Source organism: Venturia canescens, chromosome 6, assembly GCF_019457755.1.
Source record: "Venturia canescens isolate UGA chromosome 6, ASM1945775v1, whole genome shotgun sequence".
Taxonomy (NCBI): Eukaryota; Metazoa; Arthropoda; class Insecta; order Hymenoptera; family Ichneumonidae; genus Venturia; species Venturia canescens.
This window is the reverse complement of record NC_057426.1, coordinates 9,218,932-9,241,203: the sequence shown is the minus strand read 5'-3', so window position 1 is coordinate 9,241,203 and position 22,272 is coordinate 9,218,932. Positions and strand designations below refer to the sequence as shown.

At 40.7% G+C, this 22,272-nt stretch overlaps 4 protein-coding genes across 11 annotated transcripts; 2 read left to right on the top strand and 2 right to left on the bottom strand.

Moving 5' to 3' along the window:
- The first annotated feature begins 1,154 nt into the window (after positions 1-1,154).
- On the top strand, positions 1,155-3,576 carry LOC122412269 (uncharacterized). 4 transcript variants are annotated; one of them, XM_043421715.1, is made up of 4 exons: positions 1,155-1,673; positions 1,767-1,796; positions 2,088-2,135; positions 2,849-3,576. In XM_043421715.1, the coding sequence occupies exons 1-4, from the start codon at positions 1,516-1,518 to the stop codon at positions 2,883-2,885; spliced, it is 273 nt and encodes a 90-aa protein (XP_043277650.1). In that variant the 5' UTR covers positions 1,155-1,515; the 3' UTR covers positions 2,886-3,576. The 4 variants fall into 4 exon arrangements, with proteins under 4 accessions (XP_043277650.1, XP_043277649.1, XP_043277648.1 ...); XM_043421714.1 differs by having other exon boundaries at positions 2,658-3,576; XM_043421713.1 differs by having other exon boundaries at positions 1,747-1,796.
- A 2,263-nt stretch (positions 3,577-5,839) lies between these two features.
- On the bottom strand, positions 5,840-10,613 carry DNAlig4 (DNA ligase 4). Its single transcript, XM_043421698.1, has 10 exons — positions 10,452-10,613; positions 10,221-10,378; positions 9,827-10,104; positions 8,949-9,582; positions 8,733-8,862; positions 8,315-8,563; positions 7,948-8,136; positions 7,458-7,784; positions 7,086-7,334; positions 5,840-6,933 (listed from the first exon to the last, which is right to left on the bottom strand). The coding sequence occupies exons 1-10, from the start codon at positions 10,611-10,613 to the stop codon at positions 6,589-6,591; spliced, it is 2,721 nt and encodes a 906-aa protein (XP_043277633.1). The 3' UTR covers positions 5,840-6,588.
- Positions 10,614-10,761: 148 nt separating this feature from the next.
- LOC122412265 (general transcription factor 3C polypeptide 3) lies at positions 10,762-16,101 on the bottom strand. Of its 5 annotated transcripts, none has more exons than XM_043421699.1 (6): positions 15,978-16,101; positions 14,572-14,728; positions 13,624-14,053; positions 13,296-13,496; positions 11,424-13,201; positions 10,762-11,049 (listed from the first exon to the last, which is right to left on the bottom strand). In XM_043421699.1, the coding sequence occupies exons 3-6, from the start codon at positions 14,049-14,051 to the stop codon at positions 10,769-10,771; spliced, it is 2,688 nt and encodes an 895-aa protein (XP_043277634.1). In that variant the 5' UTR covers positions 14,052-14,053; positions 14,572-14,728; positions 15,978-16,101; the 3' UTR covers positions 10,762-10,768. The 5 variants fall into 5 exon arrangements, with proteins under 5 accessions (XP_043277634.1, XP_043277635.1, XP_043277637.1 ...); XM_043421700.1 differs by having other exon boundaries at positions 14,572-14,784; positions 15,978-16,096; XM_043421702.1 differs by lacking the exon at positions 15,978-16,101 and adding an exon at positions 15,729-15,961.
- S1P (membrane-bound transcription factor site-1 protease) lies at positions 14,987-22,245 on the top strand. The gene is made up of 12 exons (XM_043421695.1): positions 14,987-15,121; positions 15,974-16,521; positions 16,691-16,822; positions 16,910-17,119; positions 17,372-17,854; positions 18,022-18,173; positions 18,371-18,651; positions 18,911-19,022; positions 19,184-19,717; positions 19,851-20,134; positions 20,261-20,543; positions 21,198-22,245. Exons 2-12 carry the CDS (start codon positions 15,985-15,987, stop codon positions 21,580-21,582), a joined length of 3,393 nt encoding a protein of 1,130 aa, XP_043277630.1. The 5' UTR covers positions 14,987-15,121; positions 15,974-15,984; the 3' UTR covers positions 21,583-22,245.
- The last annotated feature ends 27 nt before the right edge of the window (positions 22,246-22,272 follow it).

The window sequence follows — 22,272 nt, the reverse complement described above, 5'->3', positions numbered from 1 at the left end:
TTGCTTTTCTTGGTTACACCAATGGACAGACAATCAAACAGTGGGTCGTTGAACTTTTCAGTTTCTCAACGAGAAAAAATATTTCGTTTTTTTCTTATCTAGAGATGTAAAGTTTAAGAACAAATTTTGCTCGCTCTGAGACGATTTTCGATGGAATTTTGATGAAATTCTGCGAGTTTCCATTGAAAAAAAAAAAAAAAAAAAAAAATCACTTTTTCAGAGGTTTGCCCTACTCTTTCCTACAGATAGTCAATTTTAGGGAGTTCCGAAAGCCACCCACGGACTTTGAGAGCGATCTTAAGTAAGGTAAGAAGCGCCGCATACGCGCGCAGTTGTATCGCTTTCCTCTCTGAGCTAATGTTGTGCTCGAGTGAACCCACTCGGCGTTTCCGCCCTCCCCGTTCCGCTTTTTCTCCCGTTTTTTTCCGCGTTGCGCGCCGCGAGCTGAAGTCTCGCGGTCTTTTTCTGTTGCTCTTGTCACTCGGAGACTCCGACGGCTGTGCTTGGCACCTTTGAACTTTGCCTCGATTCTCGATCCCGGTTTTCGAGAAATACTTTTCCTCCGACGGCGAGGAAGGCAATGAAAAACGTCGCAGAGGATTGAGCAACTCGGTGGATAAGCGGAATCCTCGATCTTGTGACATTCCCTCTAATGAGCGTGGAACCAAACTCTCTTTTTTCCTCTAAAACCCTCTTCCAAATCGCCGACAACCTCAACCCGTTCGGGGCTGAAGCAGTAAGCAGTTGTCACGAGCAAATAGTTCGTTGACAGCCCATCCCGCTTCCCCCTCCCTCGCGCCTCTTCACTGTTTCTCGTTCCTCGAGAAGAAACTCCCGAATCACGGAGAACCGTGACTGAAGTGACGGCTCCCTCGCCCGGATCAACCGCGAGGACTCCGCTTCGCTCTCGTATTCTCTTGAAAAATACTGCAAATTCGTTCCACTACAGAAAATTGGGAATTGAATAAGACGCGGACGCGACACTCGGATTCGCTCCGGCGGCGAGACACTTTCCCGTTCTCTCGAGCCTCATTTACACGCAGAAGCCAGAAATGGAAATTTTCAAAAAACCGATTTCACGCCACAGAAACATCGAAACTTTTGAGTCGCGTGGCAGCTTTTCGATCGCCAACGGTTCACCAACGCAGCTCGACTCTTTTCACCCCAATCACTTTTCGACAAAACATTTTCCGAGTTATGGCGTCATCGATCAAAGATAACGAAGGATCAGCGTCCAGTCGACGTCCAGAGTCCAGTAACGACGCGGCGCTTGTAGCGCTCGCGGAAAAAAAAAGAACGAAAGTATCTGAGCAGCGCCATCGACATTGACGTTCCGTCGATCGAATTCCGAATTTAACCCCAAATTAGGAGAGTTCGCGCGGTTTCCACACTCTCGTTTATGTTTATTCGTCTCCGTTGAATCGTAAAACTCGATCAAACAGGAAGCTCACGATGCTGAGAATAAGCGATAGAAAAAGAGTGAAAGAGTCTCTCGAATGAGCGCAGCAACTTGCGATGCCATATTACCACAGCTTCGGCTGGTACTATTTCGCCAAATACATTTTCGGTCTCGCTGGCATGATTTATCTCTACACTGGCATTTTCAAGGAAAAATCTATCGTTTGCCCCTGTCCAGCCGAGGAGCGACAACTCCAGCAACGCAAGGAGTCAAAGTACGAGTATCGACCATCATTTCACTCACTTATTCCATCGAATTAGTCAATGATTAGACGATTGTACTCGTAGTAATGAATGTTCTTCGACAGGCGACCAGTCCGATGCTCCTGTTCAGATCAGTAAGTCTTCGTCTTCCTCTCGAATTCTCATTTAGTCCTAAGGCGATTTGTCACTCGAACTCGATCGCGAGAAACTACGAGCGTTGCGAAAGCACTGCTGAATCACCGAAAAGCAGGTTTTCCGTTGAGATTCCTCTGAAATGGACCAATCGCTCATTTTTATCACTTATTTGCCGGCCTTTTTTAAGCTTTTTGGAAAAATCGTATTTTCTCGACGTTCCGGAACGTGACGCATCGCCCCAAATTTTTTTTCCCCACTATCGACTCAAACCCTCGTTTTCCTTCGGCCAGGTTGCTGTGCTCAGACTCTCGGGCTTGCGGATGTAAAAAACGAAAACGGTAAGTGGCTGAACGATCTTTTGAAGCGTGCAGCAACGTCAGAATCGTGCTGTTTGTCGACTTCGTAATTTCTTTGGTTTTCACTTTCATTGTAAATTTTTCGAGAATTTTTTTGATCTTTCCTCGACACCGCTCTCTTCCGAACAGTTTTTTCCGAAGTTAAAATTTTTTTCGTATTTTTGAGGTTAAATTGGTGAAAATATTTCAAAGAGCGAGCGAAGCGGTTGGCGAGAGCGCTGAAATCGCTCTCGTGCTCGTGCGACAAAGTTCACGAAAATGAAATGCTCGGCTTCGAATTCGGCTCGAGTCGGTTTTTTTTGCACACAGAAAAAAATGCTTCGAATCTCATAACTGTGCGTTTCGAGTAATTCATCTACGTTCGTTGGTTAATCATTAGTTCGATTTTTTGCCGCAAATTCGAATGAATTTCGACGAAGGAATATTTTCTCTCGAGCGAAATGTGAGGTTAAGTAACGAAATTATAAATGAAGGATTTAAAGGAATTTTATTTACACGAAAAAGGAGTCCGATGTCGAGGAAAAACGAAGCGAGAAAGTGCGGAGAAGGGTGTGGGCACATCGCGAAAAAATCTTAGATCAAAGTACACCGCGTGCGAACATAATCGAAGAGAAAAATCGACGAGGGGTTCGGATAGAAGGTTAAAAATTCGTGAGGGCGATGGGCGAGGTCGGAACGTTGATCGAGGGTTGCAGTGTCAAAGGTCTGGGAAAGAGGCAACGACGCGTGTAAAATGCACGGGCGGTTCCGAGCTGGAGAAGAGGAAGGAGGAGGAGGACCGGAGAATCCTGGACGCCGTCGCGAGGGCGAAAATCCGAGCGAGGAGTTCGTTCGCCGAGCAGGAAAATCTCGAGCTCGAAGCGTTCGTCCGTTCGATTGTCGATCGGGAAATATCGCGGAAGTGTCTTGTGGTCGGTGAAAAAATATCAACGTCGAGCGAAATAAGTTCGACGATAGAAATGGAGGACAGCGAGGATTCAGAGCTCCAGAGTTCCTCGAACGAGACTCGTCGCTTTCCGAAACACCGAGCGACCCGTCGTCGAATGAAACAACCTTTGTGCAAAAAGCACTTTCCCCAGTCACCCACAACTTCTCTCACGTCCGTTCGCTCCCGATCCGGCACCCCGTACTTCACAGCTTCATCCAGAGGGAAAAAAAGACCGGAGTGCAAAATTCATGGCAATCGTTTCCGAAACAAAGTTCAATACGAACGGCCAAGAAAACAATTATTGCGTCCAAGAATCGTCGAATGCTCGGACGAATCGGAACGCGAGAAAAAACCTTTGAGATCAACCGTCGATCGCCGAAAAATATCAAGTCGACGAATTACTCGGTACAGATCGAGTATCGTATTTACTTTGTAATTTTATTCTGTATTTATACTCTGATAAACGCTTTTTTCCCTATCCCACCTTTTTATCGACCTTCAATTTTTCCATTATCAATTTATTTACCGAATCACACTGCCGAAGTTTAGTTTCTCTTCGTCGAAATGCTTCATAATATCCTTCAACAAATTGAAACCGAGCTCACAGTATGACGAAAATCACATTTAACGAGTCACGAACTTCATTTCAGCCACTTCATTATTTTTATTTATTTATAAACGTATTTTTTCGAATTATTCATTGATCAAACGCCACCGGCACATCCAGTTCTGTAACAACTCTAAAGTAACTGACGCTCATGCCAGAGTATATTTCCTAACCTTTATTCTAGTCGCACAGGGTTGTTTTAGGTAAAAGAATTCGAGGGGCGAGTTTAGTGACAAGATGGATAGTTTATGAATTTTCACGTTTGAAATAGGCCTTGTAAAGTATTTCGAAGTACTGTGTCAAAAGAGCGTGTACGTGCGCGGGTGTGTGTGAGGAAGAAAGAGGGAAAAAAATCCAAAGTCAATTAATACGCGTCCAGTTGTCGGTTGACGGGTCTATAAGTAGATACAGCTTGGTAGCTACATCATTCATATTCTCATCTGCATTATTCCGTTAGAGCTTCTCTCCTCTTTATTCTTTTTTCTCTCTGTGCTTTTAATGCCTTCGTAATTTTCGTGTAACTCAAACATCTTTCTGTCTCTTTCGTGTCTCTCCGTTATGCGCGCTCAAAGTTAACCTCAAATTCTCACTAACGAGATCTCCGATACTATAACAGTATACACCTAGCTGCCAAGAAGTGTCGAGACCAAGGAGAGCACCCCTCTTACAAATATAATTACTAGTTTAGTCCGAAAACACCGGTCTCATTCTCGGATACATCTAAAACAACTTCGTCTCATTATTTACGTCAAATTCGAATCCGTCGCATTTTCTCCGTCACTTAATATCGAGCTAATGAAACGGATCGCACTATCTTGACAGTGATTTCGAACGAAAATCCAACGATCGAGTTCCCTGGTGTTTCCGATGTCATGTTTCTTGAGATTTATTTTCGAATATTTCCTCGGAAGGCCAGATTTTTATACGTTTCAAATAACGACTAAAATCAGTTCCTTATTTTCCCTCATCATTCGGAATATAAACTCAAATTTTGAGAGTATAAAATCTTCGACTGTGTACGGAACGCCCTTAAATTAATCTCCATTTAAATTAATTACGAGAGCGCTTGGAATCTTAATAAAAATTTTCTGGACGGTCGATTTAACAAAATAACAATGTCCCTTTTCATATCTTGATCTTGAAAGATGTGTACTGACTCGAGTCTCCGTGCGCGTGAATCATGCTCGCGTTGAATAGGAATATATATCAATGTTGCGCCGTAACGATAACAAGAGACGCGAAAAGGCCGGAGATGGAGCGGTGAGAAAAGGATGAAATAACGGAAAAAGTTTTCGAGAGAAAAATGAGTGTTGTTCGTCGGGAGGAAAACTGAGAGCAACTTAATTACCGTCTTTCATAATCTAACTTCAAAATCTCTGAATGTAAAGCTTTGTTGAAATCGAAGAGATGTAAGAAGAAGGCGGAAGGGGAGAAACACGTGACCAGCTGTGCGTTGTCTCGGCCGGGCTTTCGAGTATTTTGCGCGCATTCCACGCCGAATCAAATGGAACACGACGACGTTGCACGAGGGCGGTACGAGAGAACTTCGCTCGTCATCAAGAAATATACCCAAATGAATATTTCGAAACTCTCAAGCCCCTTCTTCGCGTGTACGCGTACACACTCTCGTGATGTGAAACGAGCTGACTGTCAGACTGTCATTCAATCTCGCTCTCTGACAAACGTTTGCCATACTACTACTATAACCATCGCTATAAGATTTCTCAACATTTTCCTTCACTCTCGACGAGCCAGGCAACGAGAATTGAACGTCCGAGTACAAAGTGACCTGATCTATTTCTAAAGTTACACTTTTCGACCAAATACAATTCGAGGTGCAGAAATAATCAACTCCTTCGACACATCGCGCGATGCTTGACCGACATAACCTCCTTCGTTTTTATCACGTTGTTGCATCACGAAGGTCGAATAAACTTTTTTAAATTTTGGCAAAAAAAAACTTGATCAATTTGAGTTCTTAGCAAAAATAAACAATTAGGATAATTTTTTACTCAATTAAATATCGAGGCAACCGTTTTTATTTTAAATGAATGCTTTGAGCTATCGCCCCACGAACTAATTATCTGATAATTAACGAATATGTCGACCCACTACTTCAGGTACGAATAAAAAACAAAAACCGACGTTAAATCGTTTTTAAAATATATTGTTTTATTTACACGACCTCGTCACATTAGCATAATACAATGCTTAATCGTTTGTTTATAAAATATATTATTTGCGAATAAAATAAAGCTGTAAAATCAAGACTGAAAATTGCAACACAATATTTAAAGAAAAATAAGCACGAAGAATAGAAATATTGCCCATAACCCCAAATATGCTTTCCATGTTTTAAACTGTAATGATTTTTTTGTTCATCAGTGAACATTTGTGTCATAAATTAGAAAAATAATTCCTAGAATAATTATTCACGATTTGTTATCGATTAAAAAATATACTATCTATTTTTGGTGAATTAAGATTTTTGGTGATCATGAAAATCACATTTCTGTCCTTGGAAAATTTTTTTCCAAAATACAATCTTTTTAGACCTTAATTTCTTACCATTTTCATTTATGAAATATATAAATATCTTAAATAATTTAAAAAATTTAATTTAGCTGTAAAAATCTGAATCTTTGTTCTTAAAATCGAATGACGAATAATTTTTTACATATTCTTTCTTATGTTCTTCAAATTGCATTTACATCTCGAATTCCCTCAGGATTAACTGGACTCGCGACTAGCTGCAAATCGTAAAGTTTCTTGAAAAATGGAAATTCATCCTTAGATTTTCCCAAAAAAATATTCGAATCGTTTCAGATCAAAGCTTTTGAAAATCCCTGATCCAATAACAATCCCAAAGAGAAGACTAGCATTGTTTCCATCGAAAGTAATCAAGCAATGATATAATCTCCTTCAGGCAGTAGCCTTTCCTGTTGACAGCAATCTTGGATCCAACTACTGTTGACGATTTTGATATCGGTTGATCCGGTACTGTTGATTTTTTTATAAAGATTGATCAAGCTGATAGCCCTTTCGTTAATAAATACGTGACTCACAGTATGATCAATTTCGTCGCTGACTTGTCCTCTCATGAATTTAAAATTCCAAACCGTTGTATCCGAAGGGTCGTCAAAATATCCGACCATTTTCCTGAATAACGAAAATGGAGAAATTCCATTTTCGAATAATTCTGCCTCCACGTCCTCGTGTTGGAAAATCTCCTGGGAATTTTTTTCCTATCAACAGATTTAACATTCATTTGAACTTTGAAAAATAAAAATAGTAGGAAAGGAGAAAACCCATAAAGAAAAATTGTTAAACTGTAGATTCTCATTTTTGGGTATAGAGAAATAAACGAATGAATGAAGATCAACAGAACAGAATTTACCATCATTTCTTCTTCGACCTTGTCGAAGGATCGTTTCAAGCTTGTAACGTCAGCATCGACGGTGTAGCTGTCACCGTAACAATCGAATAAATTAGCGAGCCGTTGTTCCGTCGCTTCGGTACCAGAAATGATTTCCCACGGAAAAAAATCGGTCTCTCGGTGCCAATTTTTTTCGTCTGTCACACGTTTCAACCAGGCTAAAGACACGACGTCCCACTTTCGCGTTTTTACGACATTTTTCACTCTCTCCTGGAACGTGAGGAGGTTTTTTTAATTTTCTATTTCTGCGAGTCATAAACCCATTGATGCAAATATCGAAGACTTTTGTTGGATTGATTAAAATATGTTTTTATGAGAAAAAATGTGACTTACAGATTTTGGATTGCCCACGATTACAGCGAACGTTTCGTTTCCCGGGTTTTGGACAATTTTTGCGCCATGCGTACACAAAAGTAGTTCAATATCGTTTTTCGAAAGTTTTCTTTTGTTCGGAGAGCCCTCTTCACCGTTCATGACGCAAAACTCTTTCTCGGAAAATAAACGCGTGAGACGAGTAACCAGGGAAGTTTTGACGCCCAAATATTTCGTGTCGATTCGCATTGGCGCTGGTCGCACGTTCCGAGGCATTTTTGTATTAACATCACGAATATCGCTGCTCGTCGCGTGTCGTTTCGTCGCTTTTTGCACGAAGCCTCCGTCCTAAAACCCGATGAAAATTATTGTAAAAACTCGTGAAATTTCAAGAATTCATCAAAACAAACATTTTCCGATCCGAATTCGATTCAGACGATCGAAATTTTGAATCCTTGTCAATTGCCATCGTTTCTATTTTTCGATAAACATGAAAAAAAGAGTCTCTTACCTTGACCATCGCTCTCAATTCTTTGAGAGTCCATGCATCCTCCCAAGGCTTGTCATCTCGAACTTTGACTACTCTGGGGAATCGTAAAGTGTAGCCAGCAGGATGGACATTGCATCGAGTAAGTTCCGTAGCTCGAAGTTGCAGAATTAATGAATTTTTTGGATGAATCCACGCATCGGGCTGATTTTTCTGTTAAAAAAATTGCAAAATCAATTTCGCCGTTCTATGTTGAAACTGCATTTAAAATGGTCAGCAAGTGCCTCGCTAAAATGGCACTGATTGGTTAGCTAAGAAGAGCCACCGTTGAAAAGTCGAATATTCAGAAAAAAGCAAAAACATTGAACAACGAAAAATTGCAAGATCAGACCTTTGGTCCAACCACATTGCTGGGGCAGTCCTTGGTCCAAAAGGCTTTAAACTTCGCGTCGAGTTCTCGCATTTTTTCCATACTGAGTCCCGTGCTGACCGAAACGACGGAGTAAAATTTTTTCGTGCTCGATTTCTCGTCTGCAGCGACTCCAACGAGAAAGCTACTGAAAATTCCAGCACATTTGCCCTCCCCGTAGTAACCGCCGAGGATTAACAAATCCAAGTCTTGTATGAGGCCCTCGGAGTACTGTAAATTGAAAAGGAAAAATTACTGAAATGAAAAGAAAAGAATTCGAGGTCACAAGATCCAGAGAAAAGAACGAAACTGGCATTAATTTTTCATGTTCCAGCATCTAATTTTCCATTTAACTTTCATCAACTTTCAAAATCATTTTAGGCACTCATCATAATTTTACCTCGGCCTTGATCTTGTAACATCCACTTCCCTCACGTGTATTGGGTTTGTACAATCCGTCGCTCCTTTTCAATACGATTCCCTCCTCGTTGGTGTCGATGCTTTTATTGAAAATCTCAAGAAGTTGGGCGCTTGGAGAATAAAATTTTTCTATTAAACAATTGGCTTTCATTATTTCAATGATTCGCAACGATCCATGGAAATGGGTCCAGAATACCTGGAAGAAATGCTGTCGATTTTGCTCCTCAACAGCACGCCCTCCTCCTCTCGAAAAGCATTATTCAAAACAGACAATCGATCCTTGTACGGTGAATTGAGCAAATATCTGTCGTTGTACATGACGATGTCGAAAGCAACGAAACAAGGCTGATGTCGGCTGTTGGCTGTTAACTTTTTCACGTCGAATGGCATTCCTTTGGATCCAAGCGATTTCCGGTCTTTGTGCCAACCCATTAATTCACCGTCCAAAATGATTGAACGGCAATCAGGATTGAGGAGGGAAGATATTTTTTTGGTGAGAAATCCACTCGAGTTTTTCGTCTCTCCGTACGCCGGATTATTCGTAATGTCTGTTCCGTGTCTCGTGTAATATTTAAATACACCCTCTTTCATGTGGATTTGACTTCTTTCACCGTCGTACTTCGTTTGCGAGAAATACGTCTCGTTTTGTGTGAAAAATTTGCCCACCTCCTCTATGCTACAGCGCTCTAAAAGCATCGGCTTAAACGGCCACAGAACAACTACGTTCGACGAACTTTTTTCCACCCTGTAATTTTCGTCCAGCAGCAAATCACACACCTCTCGTAAATTCGACTTTTCACCGAAGAGCTCGTCACCGTTTGGATGGTAGGCTGAAAAAGGATCGAGGTTACAAAAATTTTTGAAAATATAAAAAAAGAGTAGCAGCGAATGCGAGCAATCTTTTTCGTTGGGATTTACTTTTGAGAATAAATCACTGAATCAGCAAAAGTTGATAATTTTTTTCATACCGAAGCAAGAAAATAATGGAGTGAGAATATGATTGAGAATAAACGATGATAAGATTCAGTCGGTTCGAATTTTTATGTTTCAGAATTCAACAAATTTCAGCGTTACCTTCAAAAACTTTTTTCTGACCCAATCCAAGTTTCACGTCCTTGAGTATCGTTCTCGTTAGCCATTTGAGCTCGAATGCCCCTAATTGTTTGATCAGGCGCAAAAAAACTTCATCCTTGCTTTGGTTCTCCGCGTTACGACGAGCAATCTCGTCCAATGCGGTATTTACATCTTCGATGCTTAAGGCAGTGCCGGACACGTTGGAGTGTCTTCTGTTCAGGACCCAGAACAACTTTTCAGCAAAATCGCCCATGCCGGATTCTCCTTGCTCCGGAGCCCTGAATGTTCATTTTTTCGATTATTAATTTGTTCGAGATTTGAAAAATGTTCGACTCAAAAAAAAAAGTTCGTCGCTTCGCTTCAAGGCATTATTGTAATCTCATTTCCCACATACTTGTATTTCAAGAGATTTTTACCATCGGAACTGTTTTTTCCGAGGCAAAAAACGCGAACGAATAAATCTGCCAGGGTTTTTTGCTTCAAGCCATGAGGTCCGCGTTCTCGATCGACAGCAGGTAAGAACAGTCGCATTATTGGGAAAAGCGAAACATCCTAAAAGAAAATTAAGTGCTAGAACAGCTCGCATTTGTGTGAAACGAAAAAGAGCCAAAAGAGCCATTCTCACAGCGGTGGAATCCTGTTTTTTCATCTCTTTGCCAGTTTGACGACAAAAATTTAAAAATTTCCGCAACTCCTCTATCTTTTTGTTTCCTCGGGCTTTCGAAATTTTCTCGTACACCTCGCAGAGCTTGGAGTACTGAATTTTTGATGCTAGTGACTCGCCCATTTTTCTGCAATAGAAAAAAAAAACTCAAAGAATCAGCTGACTTTTCGTCAACAATATTTTTAATATTTTCAAATCGTAAAAGGATCGTGAAGGAATATTTCTTCAGTGTCTAATTGATAAAAAAAATGTTTTATTATACTAATCTTACAATGATATTAAACGACGATGTAATCTTCGAGATAACTGGTCGCCAACTCAGGATTTCCTGACTGCATGTAAATTAAATGAAGATTGAAAGCAGCTTCGCGTTTGAGATCCAAGCGTTCGGGATGTTTGGAAGGAAATGTCGACGGTGGAGTTTCCAGGACTAATTTGTAATGATGCACGGCACCAGGAAGCAACCCGAGTTGATGGAAAGCTCGAGCCATGTTGTAATGGCACTCGTGCCTTGCCTCGGTCTCGCGTAGTTGGACATATTTGTTGAAAAATGCGAAAGCTGTAAAAACAAAAAATAAAAATGAGTCTTTCACCCAGAGAGGGACGATTCTTGAATCCTCGAAAAACAAGGTGAACAAATGGTTTATTAAAATTCAAGTATATTGAGAATTGCGAAAATCTGTGACGAAACGATTTCAGAAATTTGACTTCTCATCACTCTCCATGAGAACCAGAAATCTTATGTCACTTTTTTAAGGTTTTCCTAACAAACTAATGCGAGGGGAGTGACTTCGGTTCAGCGTATAACCTCGAAAGTCTTGAGCTGTGTAAATATTGGATGTGTTTTCACTGGTGAACTTGAATTTTTGATTTTTGTCTCTTGCGAGTATCTCGTCCTACGAAAAAATGTGAGAATTTTAAGATCCGAATTACCTTGAGAAACGAGTTGATGTTTTTTACTAGCAAACTTTTGGCAAGCCATTTGCATGAAAATGACAGCAATGAGGAGAGCAAGTAGCCCGCTGGGCTGAGCTTTGAAGAGGGAAACATAATCGTTGAGGGCGTATTTGTAAGTACCAGAAACGAGGCAATTATTGGCGTGTAATATTTGTAGATAAGAAAAAGCGTCTTCGCGTCCGAGGATGCGCATGATGAAGCGATTGTGTCTGGTGTCGTCGGCTCGTTGGATGACGATATTGAGCAGATTCCAAGTATTCGATCGTGGATAAACGCGGACCAAGTCGCGAACCAAATTGTATCCGTGAAAAGAGTCGTTGTTATGAATGCAGGCGATGAGGCACAAACAAATGATGTGAGAATTTTTTTTCTCGAACTTCTTGGAGGTCAAAGCGCTGAAGCAGATTCTTTGGAGAGTTCCAAATCGCTTGAGCCTGAAGGCGGCTCTGCACATTCGTAGGAAAAACGAAAATTCGCATTTGACAGAAATATCGTTGTTTTTACTGAAAACTGGAGGATTTTCCTCCTCGAAATTTTCACCGAGCGACAAACGGTAAAGCTGCAGAGCGTCTCGTCTCTGACGCACACCATTTGTCTTCGTCAGAGACGTCAACTCGGCTTTTGATCGCAAATGCACGCAATGACGAGAAAGGAGCAATTTCCCGGCTTCGAAAAACTCATCCCAACGCTCCGTACGCAAAAGCAAAAGTGCTTGACGATAAATCACTGTGGGATCAAGCACGTCTACTTCAGGATCTTGTTGCAGTACTTCTATAGCTCGGTCGTACATGCCCGTGAGTTTATACAATTTGGAAAGTTCAATTCTCGCTCCTAGATGTCCAGGAGATAATTCCCTCACGACTTCGTAAGATTTCATCGCTTTCTTCACGTTTTTACAGCCGATCCAACATTCCGCATGTCTGAGCCAAACTGCTGCTAAACTGAAGTTTTTGCTGTTGACCAAAGCCTCGAGGACCGTGAGGGCGCGTTCAAATTCTTTTTTGGCCATCAACGATTCGGCTATGTCGAGATATAAATCACCCGAGACTTCAGGATCTTCGTTTTCCAAAAGTTTCTTCAAGTGCTCTTCAGCGATGTGAACCTGATTCAATTCCACGAGCGTTACAATGCATTTTGCCTTCAAATCGACCACGACTTCTTCCTCGATCTCACAACGTTCGATTTCTCGATTTTCTGACATTGATTCTTTATAGATCACTTTGATACTCGTGTAAGTCGTTAAAACATCGAGAACTCGAAGAAATTGCTTGAGCGCTATCAACAGTTCAGTCATTATGTTGACCTCTTCGAGAGTCACTCTTTCTGGACATTTTGTGAAAATGTGATCCATCGCTTCCAATGCTTGTTCATTGTTGTCCTCTTGCATGTATTTTTGGGCCAGAAGCTTGGAATAATTGACAATGTTTTGACCATCTTCGGGTCCCAACTGATTCAACAGTTTCATGTAACCCTTCAGCATGGCTCTCTTGTCTCCGCTGCGCTCTTGCAGCTTCGCTCGCTCTTCGTACAACGATATATCTGTTGGACTGGCTTGAATTGCTTTGGAGTAGCAAGTTATCGCTTGTTTCACATCATCCGCTTCCAAGGAAAGGTTTGCTAGCCTCAACCACTGATCCGCATCTCTTGGACTCAAATGTGCAGCTATCAGAGAGAATTGTAAAGATTTTTCTGGCTGGTCCGTTTCGTAAATCATTGATAAAGTTTGGAATGGTTCTGGAGCACTCGGTACTTGTCTGCAATGATTTGATTTGACGATAAGTTTCGTTACAATCTTTGTTGTATGTGTTTTTCTATGAAAGGAGAATTCGAGTTCAGATTAATTCTTGCCTTATGATCTCCATGCACATTTGCACTGCGAGATCCACTTCTCCGCGAGCGAATCTCAGATTCGCCTCGCCCATCAAACCCTGGAGAGCTGGAGGAAGAATTCTTCTTCTTCGCTTTCCTCGATTCGCTGAAGAATTCCAAGCTTTTTGCCCTGATTTTTCACCTTGTTCAGTCCCTGCTTTTGCATTTTGTGCCGCCGTTCTGAAAATTCAATGCTATCAACTAAGCTGTCAAGAAAATAGCTGATTTTACAAAGATATTTCATCTTCTTCATTGCCATAAAAATCAATTGATATTTCTACACAAAATTTTGGGACAAAAAACAAACCTCGTGGTCTCCAATTCTGTTCCTTCGAGGTCCAAATTCTTATCCATTCTACTAGAATACTCAGAAAATGTTAATTCTCCGTTGATGAATTGATGAGTTAAAATATCTTCTTCTGTCGCAGTTAAAGCGTCATGATCTTCCATGTCAGAGATTTCTAATCCCAGTGCCTGAAGCTCTGCTTCATCGTCATCCACTTCCATACTTTTATGATCAATAACTTCGTAGACTTTCAGGGCTTTAGCTTCCACAAACTCACTCATGTTTACGTCCAGCATTTCACTCTCTTCGAGTTCTTCTATGATCACTGGAGCCAAAGATGCTGTCTCGCCTACAACCATTGAACTTTTCGAAGGAGATGATGGCAATTCCATCATCAATGATGTTTCATCTTCGGCTTTGTTGCCTCCTACTTCTTCCCCGGAATCCATTACTAAAGTTGCAGTTCCAAAATTTCAGTTTCAACGTCCGTATCATTCGATGAACAAAACATTTAAACGCTTGTTTTCTTCATGCCTTAGCTATATTGTGTTGAGTCAACAGCATTGAAAAGCTTACTTCCTAGTTTGTTTTCATTTTAATAATTTTACTAAGACGATTTTTATCAGGAGAATTATTTTAATAATGTTCATCTATTCTGAAAACACATCCAAATTTATTTTCAACTTTGCACAAGCAGTTGCTTAACAATGTGACAATAATTTGATGCTACGAAATTTTAAGTCTATTTTTTGTCTACAGGTTTTCGCCACAATTTTATAAATCGTGGTGTAACAGGTTAAACGTTGAACAAATCCTATTCGAAGGATGATTTGAATGCTTTGTGGTTATGTACGGGGGTCAATCACTGAACTCGAAGCTTCGAGTCCGTTTTGAAAATTCAAGAAAAGATTAAAACTGTACAATGATGATAAAGATTTTTTTTCGGCTTTATTTTTTAAAATTTCTCACCTTTTTTACTGTTATTTGTACAAGAGAACAATCGAGTTCGAGGTTAGAACAGCTGGGCGTATTTAACGCTCCAATTCGCCGAACGCGAAGACCGAAGCTGCATCAGCTGTTTTGCGATTGAATGCGCCGCTATTCCGCAATCTCGTATTTTCTTCCACTATACACCAGCACCACACATTACAAGCTCACTCAATCGAAGTCAGTCACATAAATCTGTATATAGCAGCGATATAAACGTCAAAAAAAAAAACATGTTCCAACGACGACTAATCAGCGCTTTGAGGACGGTCATTAATGTGAATTTTGTTTCCGATTCACCTTTCGAAAACGCGTGTTCAATTACGAGAGCTAACAAGTCCTCCGAGAGACATGAATATTCGTATTAACGAATGAAACATAACCACGTCGGAGTCTAAGCTTGACTAAACGCGCAGTGGCTGATTTTTTTCGATAATGAGAAAAAACGTGCATGTTCAAACGTGTGTATTTTGTGCGTCCGTTCCGGGCAAAGAAATATGAGGTTAAGTGTGGAAATCCGGACGATTTCGAAGTGAGTCAATATATATTCTAAAATTTCATAAAGAATTTCTTGAAAATAAACCTAGAATTCGACTCTTCTCTTTTTTGTCACATTCACATTCGAACTTAGAATCTTTGACCTTGTCTTTAGAAACATATCAATCGATATTATTGTGTAACTTTGATTTAAATGGATATGAAATTTTCATATTGGCAGTTCTATATAATAATTATGTGAAGGAATTGCAGTTTAATTACAAACTTAACCTCACTTTCGAGCTTCTGACCCATTTTTCCACCATTATCATACGGTATTTTGAATCGTAGCTTTCGAAGGCTTCGTGAAAGCTTTCAAAACATAAAATATATAAACATAAATTGCGCAATGACGTTTGACATTTCGCTATTAGGCGAGTAAACATCGCCATCTTTGAAATAACACCCCCCCACACGAAAACTAGCAAAACGTTGAGCACTGAATATTCAAATTCAATTATTTCTTATGAAAATAATTACGTTTCTTATCACTGAATTATCGGCATTAAAAATGTCAACGAGAATGCCTAGAAATAACACTAAAGCTACAGATGTATGGTCTTCGAAAAATATCGTAACGTATAGATAATGTTATGACTCACAATTATTGCGAAATTTGTTTACTCGGATAATAATAGACGAATGGAAAAATGGTTTTCTTTAAAACTTCACATTTATCAAGATTTCCTTTCCTGTGAGAGTCCCATCGAGTATATTTGAAAAAATGTATTTTCCCTTTCGTTTTTTAATCGTCTTTAGTAATTTCATTGTGAAAGAAGGTCGATAAAAAAAAATGCGAAAAATGGAAGAAAAAAATGGATTTTTCACTATTTCTTATTTTGCACAGGTACCAATAGTATGAAGCCGTGCTCACGATGGTTCTTCATTTCCCTCCTGCTGTTGCTGTTCGCCGCGAGCCAAACTACCCAAAATTCGATAAACGGTGCTTTCGGCAACGACTTTGACGGATTCACCAAGACAAAGTCGAGGAATGGCGCTGGCGTCGGTCGGTGCAATTCTTCGTGCGAGACGAGCGAAGTTAAAGTGCAGTTCACGGCGACGATCGTCAAGAACGAGTACATCGTCGCCTTCGCCGGTTACTACAAGCCTCATACTCGCGAGAATTACATCGGAGCAGCCTTGAACTCGTCCGGTGTTCACAATTGGAAAATCCTCTCCAGGGACAATCCTGCAAGCGGTTTTCCCAGCGACTTTGACGTTGTTCTTCTCGAAGAAACTGACAAAAACAACGGACTCGTCGCACTCACCGATCATCCCCTGGTGCGACGCGTCACGCCGCAGAAATTGGTTTACAGAAGCTTGAAATATTTGAATCCCAACGAAGATTCCGACATCCCGGAATACAAAAGCTTCAAGAGAAAAATCAGGAGCTACGTACGTCTACATTTTTTTCGTTTTAATTTCACTCTATTTTTCTCCATGTTTTTTTTTTTTTTTTTTTTTTTTTTTCACTACAAACGTTCAAATCTGAGAACTGAATTCCTGAGATTGTTAAAAAATTCTTCCATCGTTTCGAGACTGCTCAACGAAACTTTGATTTCAGGACAATCAGTTCGCACAACCGGGAAATCGACACTCGTCCCGAAGATTATTGCGAGCGATACCACGACAAATAACGAGCATTCTAAAGGCAGATGCTCTCTGGAGCATGGGCGTAACCGGACGCGGCGTGAAGGTGAACTTTTGGCTGCCACAATCGAGAATTTCGTATTTCTATGATTTTTTTTGTTATTCAATTGAATTTTCGTTCACTCCCGTTCAGGTCGCCATATTCGACACTGGATTGGCATCGAGTCATCCGCACTTCAAGAATATAAAAGAAAGAACAAATTGGACGAACGAGAAGACTCTCGGGGATGGACTCGGCCACGGGACCTTCGTCGCAGGCGTTATTGCCTCCGCCTCTCACGAATGTTACGGTTTTGCTCCTGAAGCAGAATTACATATTTTCCGCGTGTTCACTAATGAGCAGGTACAGTCGAAAGATTTGAAAGCCACAAAATGACGGAAAAGTTTATTCGTTTTATTGAATTCAAAGTGGCTTATTTTTCTTCATAGTAAAAAAAATATAATTTTTGAAGCTTTCCAACGTTCAGGATCGTGAGAAAGTGTGAGAATTGGTGAATCGAGATTTTTAAATTCAACGCGAAGGTCAAGATGAGTCAAGAGAAAGGAGCAACGAATGGCTGGAAAGTAAAATTTCTAAACTCGTTTTATCTTCCAGGTGTCTTACACTTCGTGGTTTCTGGACGCTTTCAATTACGCAATCCTTGCCAAAGTAACGGTACTGAATCTGAGTATCGGAGGTCCAGATTTCATGGACCATCCGTTCGTCGACAAAGTGTGGGAACTGACAGCGAACGGTGTGATAATGGTATCGGCGATTGGGAACGATGGTCCGCTTTATGGAACGCACAACAATCCAGCGGATCAGATGGACGTGATCGGAGTCGGTGGAATAAACTGGGAAGGTCAAATCGCCAATTTCTCATCTCGGGGCATGACCACCTGGGAATTGCCTCACGGGTACGGACGACTAAAACCCGATTTGGTTACGTACGGCTCCGGCGTTTGTGGATCCGCCTTGAAAAACGGTTGTCGAACTCTCTCCGGGACCTCGGTAGCGAGCCCCGTCGTCGCCGGTGCCGTTGCCCTGTTGGCCAGCAGATTTATCAGCCAAGACGAGTCTCGTCGCAACGAGCACAAAGTAATTAAGCTCTAAACGATTTTTACGAAGGACTAAAAGCTTCAATTTTGTCAACGATATTTTTGTGTTTCCTCGAAGATGTTTTACAGCTAAATTAAACATCCGAATTCGTTCGCTTCAATATTATGTTCGATGGGAAGAATTAAATACTGTTTTCTCACCCAAAGATCACGCCAGCCAGCATGAAACAAGCCCTCTTGAGTTCAGCTCAACGTTTGCCAGGAGTCGGAATGTTCGAACAGGGAGCCGGAAGATTGGATCTTCTGCAAGCATTTAATTTTTTGAGTTCGTACACACCGCGGGCTACTTTGAGTCCCAGGTAATTTATCATCGAGAAAAATGAACTCTGAAGTACGATTTTTTTTACTCTGAGTTCAGGATACGAAGAAAATTACATTTTCTCAGTGACAAACTTTCGTTTGAACCGAGAAGAAATTCGAGGTCGTTTTTGGGCCCTTCGCAGTGGTCCAATGTCGATAATAATTGCTATTCAATGATTTTTTTTCATTCTTTCAGTTACATCGATCTCACTCAATGCCAATACATGTGGCCATACTGTACACAAGCGGTTTACCACACCGGAATGCCAACAGTTGTAAACGTCACGATTATAAACGGTTTAGGAGTATCAGGGCACGTGGCAAACGTCTCGTGGCATCCGTATACGAAAGAGGACAACGGCGATAAAATTGACGTGGCTTTGACACACAGTGATGTACTCTGGCCTTGGTCAGGATGGCTCGCAGTCGCCATAACTGTTCCTGCCTCTGCGGCAGACTGGCAAGGCATTGCTCAAGGTTGTTTTTTTGACGGGTGCCTGCCTCATTATTTTACGCTCCTGAATCATTCGCAGTGTTTGCTACGAAAATCTACTGGCGAATAAAATTTTTCCGCATTACTTCGCCCTTGAAAATGTTTTTTTTTTTTCGTTTCCATACGTTCAAGTAATCTTTGTACAACGACAATTATTAAACTATCGGAATATCAAAAAGTACATTTTTTTACTGCGTTACAATTAGTAATTTAAGAATTGAAAAAATGTATTTGCCGCCACAGGCCGCATAACCCTGGTCGTGGAATCGCCTCCTGGGGAAGGAGAACAGATACCTCGACGTTCCACCATCGACTTGCCTCTGAGAGCCAAAGTAATCCCCACTCCTCCGAGACAGTGAGTATATTCGAAGTGGAATCAGAACATTGATTATGATTATTAATTATGATTCATCGTTGTTAGAAAAAAAAATGGAAAAAAAATCAAAGTTTTTTCGATCCCTCGAATCATTGGCTCGGAGAACAAAAGTCATATCACGACGAATGGGGTTTTTTCAGCAAACGAATTCTGTGGGACCAGTACCACAATCTGCGCTATCCTCCAGGTTATTTTCCACGCGATGATTTACGAGCGAAGAACGATCCTCTGGACTGGAACGGTGACCACATCCACACGAATTTCAAGGACATGTATCAACATCTGCGAAACGCTGGTTACTATCTCGAGGTACTCGGGACGCCGTACACCTGTTTCCAAGCGAAAAACTACGGCACACTACTGATCGTTGACACCGAAGAGGAATTCTTTCCCGAAGAAGTTGTAAAGCTGAAGTGGGACGTCGAGGAAGAAGGACTGTCGCTGGTCGTCTTCGCCGATTGGTACAATGTCACTGTCATGAGAAAAGTCAAATTCTACGACGAAAATACTCGGCAGTGGTGGGTCCCCGACACCGGCGGTGCTAATGTTCCTGCTCTCAATGATTTGCTGTACACTAATTGGGGCGTCGCCTTTGGCGACTGGGTGCGTGACGGAAAATTCACACTCGGACAACACACCCCTGTGAGATTTGCCTCCGGTACGACCATCGGACGGTACGATCAAAATTCTATGAAATGCTTAAAAAAAAGTTTCATTTTATTTGATGACTTTCCAAATTTCGGTAGATCTTTTTAAGGCTTGCATTTGGAGTCTAAAATTTTATTTTTTTGACCAATGAAATTGTAGATTTCCAGCAGAAGGAATAGTTCTTCAAGCAGATCTCCGAGATCAGGGTGAAGAACTTGTGATGGAAATTGACACTGGCTCATCCTCATCCGTACCCATACTTGGATTACTTCAAACGAAAAATGAGCCTCACAAGGAAAATCCGGCGGATCCGGACAGCAACGTGAAACCTCAGGACGAACGGTTAGAGAAGGAAAAAAACGAGATGGATCAATCGAACAAAGCAGGTCGTCTCGTAGTATACGGAGACTCCAATTGCATCGACGACAGTCATCTACAAAAACGTACGATTATTATAATATAATTGCGTTAACTCATTAAGGAAATCGCAAATTTAAGCTTCCAAGCTTGAACGAAGTAAAATAATTGACAAGACGAAAACGTCATTAATTTTCGAAAACATTTGACAGCCGGTTGCTTTTGGATGTTGGACGCAATACTGGAGTACACGACGACGGGTTACGTGCCATCAGTATTTTTAGAAGAGAAGTATCGTTACAGACCAAAAACGCCGACGAGTACAGGCGGCCTTGAGATCGGAGAATTGCCGAAACGAATGGAAGGGAGTCACTTGAATCGTCACAGTAAAGTCCTGGAGTCGCAGACTTCGAACGGCTTTCGAATTCGATCGCTCCCACAATGTCCTGTTCCGGTTCTCGCGGTCCCAAATCCGCTCAACGAGTCCGCTCCGACGTGAGTGTTTTTTTTTTGTATTTCACGTCCAACCAAATTAGCATTTTGATAGGACCTAAAACCATTTTGAAGAACCAAAGAGAAGAGAGCAACTTTTTTTAGAAAAAATTCTTCATGTTTGTAAACCGATTTTAATTGTCGTATCATAACGCCCCTGTGATTTTTTACTCTTTTGACGATTTTTCGTGTAAAGAGGAAATAAAAACTTTCCTTACCGTTTTGTCTTTTTTCATTCCCATTTTCTTGATATTTACGCGTGTTAACGAAATTTTCGAATTTTTTTGGCATCATTCCAATCGGAAGAGCAAAAAGATGATTGGAAATTAAAATTTGAACAGTGCTTAGAAGAAAACTCAAAGTATCACTCGAGAACTTTTTTTCACAACGGATGAAAAACATCTTTAATCGAATCGAACAATTTCAGATTCATTTTGTCCCAAAAGTTATTTTTGATTAATTTTTGATAGGCAAACAAAAGCCCTTAAGCTGAATTGCATTGGTTCATCGATTTTTTGAAACAGAATATATGAAAAAAATGTTTGAAGAAAGAAAAATTTGGAAAAAATTGGAGGCAATTTGTCAATTAGTGTAGAGCACAAATCGTGAACATGGTCGTGTAATAAAAAAGACTAAAGTTGACGAAAAAAATTTCAGAAATTTGTACAAGCCCCAACAGCTGGTACCGATCGGTGATCATCTCGCAGTGGGGGCCGTCCCGTATCCCGAGGATTTGGATTCGACATGGTTCAAACGACGAGGCGTAGGCGGTTCGAACAATGCTCCAGCGAGCCATTACGAAGTAATGGACGTTGTTCAGACTTTGCGATCGGATCAAGCCACGATTTCGAATAAACACTGGGTCGACAATAATCAATGGGCGTTAATAGCCCTTGTAATCGTAATTTGTGCTATTTTCATTTACGCGTTTAACAATTTTCTTTGCTGCAACGCGAAAAGGCCAACTCGAAGAAAACGAGCGATCGGACGATTGCGCAGAGTGATACAAGCGATCGCTGTACGCAGAGTGCCTCAATCGTGATTTACGAATTTGTTAATAATTAAAATTTAAAAACAAAAAAAATGATTCCGGAGTTCCTCGTCTTTGAAATGCAGCGACTTTTTGACAAAACTTTCAGTCATTTTGGTGGCGTTTTTTTTTCGATATGAAATATTTTTTTGATCTTTTTTTGAAGTCCCATTTTGTTGCAGAAAGATGGATGTACAATTAAAAAATAATTCAAGTTTTTCGTCGCATTCCAAAGATCGAAACTCCGATGCCATTACCAGAATGCCTTACCCCGCCGTAACTTATCGTGTTCTCAAAAAGAGATAGACCGTGCGAAATACGGTAATGAGTATGTGGAAGATCTTTTTTATACATAATTTTTTTAAATATGAAAGATACGAAACGCGCACTGATTTTATTTATAGGAATATTTTTACTGGTAAGTAGGGGCCGTGTTTTGGAGGAAGCTAATTTGAGCTCCGAATATACCAAAAAAAGTGTAAGAACAAAGGATCCACGTCGAATATGGTGATTGTTGCGATAGTTACGTCTTAGTTATTATGGAAGATTAAAGGGATTAGGTGCTTGAGGAATTTTTGAATTAATCAATTTATTCATTGGAATATAAGAGATAAAATGATGACTGAATGATGGAAAATTGTAAAAAGACTCAATAAATATTCAATTTTTCTATGACCCACGTAAGCAGAAGAGATTCGTCGG